The sequence below is a fragment of the Alligator mississippiensis genome, chromosome 4, assembly GCF_030867095.1.
Source record: "Alligator mississippiensis isolate rAllMis1 chromosome 4, rAllMis1, whole genome shotgun sequence".
NCBI lineage: Eukaryota > Metazoa > Chordata > Crocodylia > Alligatoridae > Alligator > Alligator mississippiensis.
In genome coordinates, this window is record NC_081827.1 from 165,683,900 (window position 1) to 165,690,086 (window position 6,187).

Sequence of the window (6,187 nt, forward strand, 5' to 3'; positions counted from 1 at the left end):
AATCTGTATTTGTGGTTTTTATAAACGCTCATCTGAAATAAAGCGCAACATTACTAGCAAACATGACTACACAAAATGATCAAGTAAAGCCATTTTACAATGTCAAAGTTACCCATCAAATTGTATAACTCTATATATAGCCATTTGAAAATGAGAATGTTACCCAAGTTCCCTTCTAGAAAGTCCTGATGAGCTATTTAAAGACAAGGAAGCAAGGGATCCAGAACCGAGCAGAATTTAAGAAAATCATATTTAAATAGTGGCCAGCTATGAAAAATAGTTGAGAGAAAGGAAGAAATATTTAGATTAATACAACCCTTCTGGAAACATTTGTTTCCTGGGTGCAAGAATTCTGATCAAGGTTTCCAGAACTAGAGAGGCTTATTTGTTGTTTAAGTAAATATAGTACTAGTGAGAGAGGTTGGATTTTTACCACTATGAATTGAAATCCTTCATTCTTCCACATATCTCTAAGCCGTGCAAGCTTCCCCACAAAGTCTTGCTCCTTTCCTACAGAGGCAACCTCTAGAGGGGAGTGCAATTCAATCCTAATAGCTTATTCAGTCCTTGGTCTCTCTGCCAAGATTGCCAACACGAAGGATGATGAGTGCCAATTATGGTGGTAGGTGTTGTATGAACACCCACCAAACTCAAACCTCAAACTGACTCACCCCTCAAACCTATGCCTCTGAATAGGCACCCAATGTAACAATATATGGATACCAATGACCTGAACCAGGTTTGGATGGAAGATCTAGACCAGGGCTGGCCAACTTGCAGCACATATGCCACAAGTCCTACACAGGCAGTCTCTGCTGTGTGTGGCACAAGACAGATTACAGGAGCAGAAAAAAGCAGAGCAGCAATTCTGGCAGGGAGCAGAAGGCAGAATATCAGATCAGGCAGGGAAAAGGGATCAGAGTGGCTGTTGTTGGCCCCGACTGACTGAAAGGGTGAATGGCACGCACCAGAGCCATTTTGTCCAAATCCCTTTTCTTTCCTACCCCACCAACCCCCATGAAAACAAAGCAGAGGTTACGCACCTGGGTACTGGACTTCGACTCACTGACCGCTTCACAACAAAAGGGCTGCTTGAGCGTCGTCGGGCATATGGGCTGGGTGACCTCCCACTGTACGACCCACTTCCCCTCTCGTAACTTGAAGAGCGCCTTCTGTTGTATGGGCTGACAGACCTCTGCCTCCGGCTGTAAGGGCTTGGAGAGCGAGTGTTAGACTGGTAGGCTGCAGGTTCCTTGTAGGGTGGGCTGACCGACTGCCTCCTTGATGAGCCGCCAGGGCTCTTCTTGTAAGAGTCATAGTTGCTAGACGTGTGCGAGCGTGGGGGGCTGAAGTCATACTCCTGGATGTAGGATGCTCCCGAGGGGCTGTCATCCAGTTTAGGGCTGTCAGACCATTTCCTATGGGGGCTCCTCGATTTCCGCTTTGGACTGTCAGCAGATTTGTAGCTCTTTGGAGCCTCCCTTTTCCGATGGCTTTTACTTCGGTCTTTGTGGCCAGACTTGAGTTCCCGCTCCTTCCGGGACTTCTCCTTGTGCACTTTGGCCGAGCGGGACTCTTTGCCACTGCTCTTTGAGGACTGTGACTTAGGATGCTCCTCATTCTCCTCATTGAGTCTCTTGGAGGTCCCAGCCACCCTGTCCTTGATGGACGCCAACCTGCCAGATGCCTCCTGGTTCTTTTCCAGTTTCTTCTCCTTTTCTGCCTGCTTGCTCTTCATCAGCTCACGAATACGTTTGTGCTGGTGATGCCGGTGCTTGTGCAGCCTGTCGCTCCTGTCCGAACCCCCTTTCTTCTCATCATTCTCCCTCCTTTCCAGTTTGAGGGCCATATCATCCGAGAAGGTATCCGAGTCCGAGCTGATGTCGTCGTACTCCACCAGCGGCTTGATCATTGCACCGAGCGGTGCCGTCGTCTCTTGGGCCGCCAGCGGCGAGTCTTTGGAGTGCCTGGACTTGTGCCTCTTGTGCTTGGTGGCCAGCCGGTGCCTCTCCTTGCTGTTTGAGCTGCCGCTGCCAGCTGCATGCTGCGAGGACCCCCCTCCGCACCCATCCTTCTTGCCCCCATGTCTCTCTGGGTTGGGCATTCCTCCTCCACTGTGCTCCAAAGAGGGGAGGGAGGAATCCTCCAAAGCCCCAAAACCAGTCACACCCCAGGGCAAGGCTGCTCTCCCCTGCCCGTGCCCCTCTCCCCTCCGCCCACCATTCACAGTGGCTGCCCCCTCACGCCCTGCCTGCCCCTGGCCCCGCGCCTCGCCTTACTACATGGGGGGCGCTCTGGGGACCGGGTCCCGGGCTGGACACGCTCCGACCCCGCAGCACGAGGCTGGAGGAGCCGGGAGCTGCCCCGGGCCCGCGTCCCCACCCCGGGCCGAGGCCGCCCTGGGCTCGGCCCGCGCGGCGTCCCCAGGCCTCGAGGCGGCCCCTAGGCCCAGGCCCCGAGCGGCTGCGGACGCCGAGGAGCCGGCCCCTTCCCCCGGCCCGGCCGCGCCCGCCTCGCGCCCCTTTGTCTGCCCCGCGCCCGGGACCGCCCCCCCTCCGCTCACTTCCCAAAGCGAAACGGCACCGCTTCCAAGGGGGTAGCCACCAACTCTCGCGACGGCTCGCGTCCTCTCGCGGGAGGGAAGCCCTTCTCCGCCGGCCAAACCTCGCGAGATTTCCCCGACGCTTCTCCCTCCTCCTTCAGGCCCCGACGGAAACCTCGCGAGAGCACGCCGCGAGGCCCTTCAACAAAACTTTATTGAGCCCCGTCGTAACGCGGCACATGGGGGGGAGGGGGACGAACCAACAGACCAACCCCCGCGCTTGTCAGCGTTGCCTTTCCAACAAAACTTTATTGGGAGGAAAGTGAGCGGACAAAGCACCACAGGTGCCCCCCCCTTCAACAAAACTTTACTGACACGTTCCTGAAGACAAATACCCCCCCTCCCCCCACATGCACAAAGTACATGCTTAGGGAGATGAACATAACACAGGTGGTTGTGTTCATTTATGTTCATGTGTGTACATATATACATATACACATATATGTAGGTACATATATACATGTAGACATGTGTATGCATACACCTATTCACATAACTCCCCAAGAAAGCCAAAGGGCCTTGCAAATAGTAGCCATAAAAGGCTGCATTAAACACACACTAAGTACAAAACCTAGCTGTCTACTTATACAGGGGGATTGGGATCACTGCTCCCTGGTCCCAGCTTAACTTCTTGCCCCTTTCTGGAGTTGGAAATAAAATCCAAGAGTTCTGGCTTCCAGTCCCCACCTTTATACTTTAAATCCTATTCCCTGCTCAGAGCTGGAACCAGAAACCAAGACTCCTGATTTTAATAGCTCTTCCTTGCTGCATCCACTTGTCTCTAAGAACCGAAAAGAGGACACCAGCGCCCTGACCCCCAGAGTTCTATCACCCCTAGCTTTCCTCACAGCTGGAAACAGAATCATATGATCCAGAACCCTCATTCTATAGCCCTAACCCTCCAGAGAAAAATCAAGTATTTATTTTTATTGTTGTTGTTACTACTACTTGGACAATCATGTCCAGCAGTTTTTGGAAACAGGGACTGCAGTTCCTTGGTGCTTTTTGAAAAATGGGTCCTGAGGCTAGCCAAAAAGTGAAGCAGATCACATCAGTGGAGACTTCTGGAAATGTCCCTTAGCCATTCCTCAGGTAAATTATCATTGGCTCCTTGTGACATGTTACCCAACAATAGAACAGAAAGTAAAAGGATCTGGTGTATAGTGGGTGGTATAATATAATGTCATTATATGCCAGCCTTAAACACTCCAAAGCAAATATGAAAAGGAAAAGAGCAACAAAAATTGCTTTTTCCTCCCTCTGAGAATAAATACCCTCCCCCCAAGCTTTTTCTACATGGAAAAACTGTGAATATTCCTATTTTAAAACTTCCATGCTTGTTCCTTGAAGTATTGAGGCTTTCAATATAACAACAGCATGATACAGGAATGACTCAAACAGCATATCCATTTAGGTTTGAAACTGTCACTATAGAATGTAGATTTATTTTTATGAGGGTCACATCACTTGAAGGCAAGTTCCAGAAAGCTCTAAAATTGCAGGTTTTAATTGGTGTCTGTTCTATTTGCATGTGTGTATTTACAGCTTCCATTTTGTCACATCGACATTTTGAGCTCTCTCGCTATAATAATGGTGGGTCTGTGTTCCATTACAAACCCTGTTGTCTATATTCACTAGGCCATACAAATTCTCTTTAGGCTGACACTCAGCATATGAAATCTCATCAGTTTTGTTTTTAAGTTAAAGGGTGACAAAAGTACAACTATTTTGTGGATTTACAGATGCTCCTCCCTTCTCTTCCTGAGGCTGCAGTTAACTCAGTAGCGATGGTCCTTCCACATCTCCACGATTTTTAAGATGAAAGACAGGCCATCAAATTACACTCTCAAATTCCCACATAATTCCCAATATCTTTGGATTTATTTTGCTATTGTAGAAAGACATCCAAGCTTGCTTTCAAGACTTGAAGTTCAGATGAATCCACCACTTTCCTCAGCAAATACTGGATCCTATTATTCTTTGGTCTCCTTGTCTGTCTAATTATCTGGTTAATGGAACACTGTTCTCGACTGGAACTAGAACTGGGCACCAGCCTGCAGATGAATAGCTTGTTTTAGTTAAAGTAACAGACTCTAATAACCTCTGGAAAGGAGGAAGAGGTTAATCTCCAGTTTCTATTAATTTCAAAGTAACTATTGTATAAAGCAGTAGTTATTGTAAATCCTAGGTAGCAATTTCTTTTTAACAAAGTAGCACATGACTACAATTTTATCATATAGTCTCAGTGGAATTTAAAACAATTAATTTGTATTCACTACCTCATAAAGATGTAGATACCTTGTATACTTGGCCACTGAAGGAGATGAAATGTCTTACTCAGGAAACAGGAAGAACTCCTACCCCACTCAAACAGGTCACCTCATCTGGTGGTCAAAGAACAGAACATCTTCAGCTGTGGTGTGTTAAGAGGAAGCCATAAGGTGGGCTGGCCCTTTTCAAAGAAAGGCTGGGTTTGTCTCTGACATTAGTATTTTGTCATTCTACAAAGGTGAACCTGATGGTTTTTTTCAGGTTTTGTGGAAGGGAATTGACAATATCAATTTTTCTGTCCATAGTGATGAGCTAGAAATGTAAATTTGGATCTTGATAGTGGGAAAACTGAAATTACGTGCTAAAAGAAAGCAGAAAGAAGAGCTCTAAGTGGAATGCTGCTAATCTTGGTTCCCCCCCCCCCTTCTCTCTCTCTCTTCCTCCCCTCCTCCCCACCCCCCTTTGCAGTGCTTCTATCTTTGGGTGTTGTGCAATTTACTGTTTGTAAAAAACGTTTTTCTCTGGTGAAAAAGAAATGCAAAGTATGTTAATAGTATTGTACTCTGTACTGAACTTGAATGAATAAAGTGGAGGTATGGGAGAAGGGGAAAAAGTCCTTCTAAAGAGATGGGAGGTAAAAGTATTTAATGCATTTAGAAAGCTGTTATGGTTTGCCCCATTACACTTGATTTTAAGATTAAAGTAATATCTTTAACACTTTGTTTGATAGTACCTAGACCAAGTTAAGGGCTCATTGGATGTATGTTTAGACTTAAAGCACAGTGTTTATGGTACTGTTTTATCAACCGCTGTCAGCTTCCAGTTATGTGCTGGGTATGTTCCTTTTGTATTACATCAGTGGTGTTCAACCTCTGGTCCAAAGGTCACACCTGGCCCACAGCCATGTCACCTGGCCTGTGGGACTCCCCACAGGCACAGAAATTTGGTGATAAGGAAGTGATAGCAAAGCTAAGTGTTCCTAGAGCTGTAGTGTTTAACACTACTGCCAGTGTGGAGCCTCACAGGTCAGATGATGTGGCCCTGTGCAGAAGGAGGCTGGGACCGTAGCAACATTGGCATGTATGCTAAAGCAGCATTTATCTGATCTCAGACTTAAAAGGAGTGCTCAGAAGCAGTACAGGGATGTAGGTTGTAGCCGTGTTGGTCTAAGAACATAGGCAGACAAGGTTCCTTGGGTGAATCTGATATCTTTTATTAGACCAACCCAAATAGTTGGAAAATAATAATTAGGCAAGCTTTCGGGTTCAAAAACCCTTCGTCAGGCTAAGGAAGTTTCAGCAGTTGCTGTGTGCT

General features: G+C 47.3%; 1 protein-coding gene across 5 annotated transcripts in view; it reads right to left on the reverse strand.

The window, feature by feature from the left end:
* Positions 1-2,504, reverse strand: part of CDK12 (cyclin dependent kinase 12) — a 98,412-nt gene extending 95,908 nt beyond the window's left edge. For 2 of the 5 annotated variants that reach the window (XR_001372919.3, XM_019482541.2), the window contains exon 1: positions 1,044-2,503. Coding sequence is in view for 4 of the 5 variants with exons in the window: in XM_019482541.2 (XP_019338086.1) it covers positions 1,044-2,104 (1,061 nt within the window). In the remaining variant the exon portion in view is untranslated. Of the gene's footprint in view, positions 1-1,043 lie in introns of all 5 variants that reach the window. The other 3 variants (XM_014603621.3, XM_006274975.4, XM_019482542.2) reach the window with 3 other exon arrangements.
* Between the last annotated feature and the right edge of the window lie 3,683 nt (positions 2,505-6,187).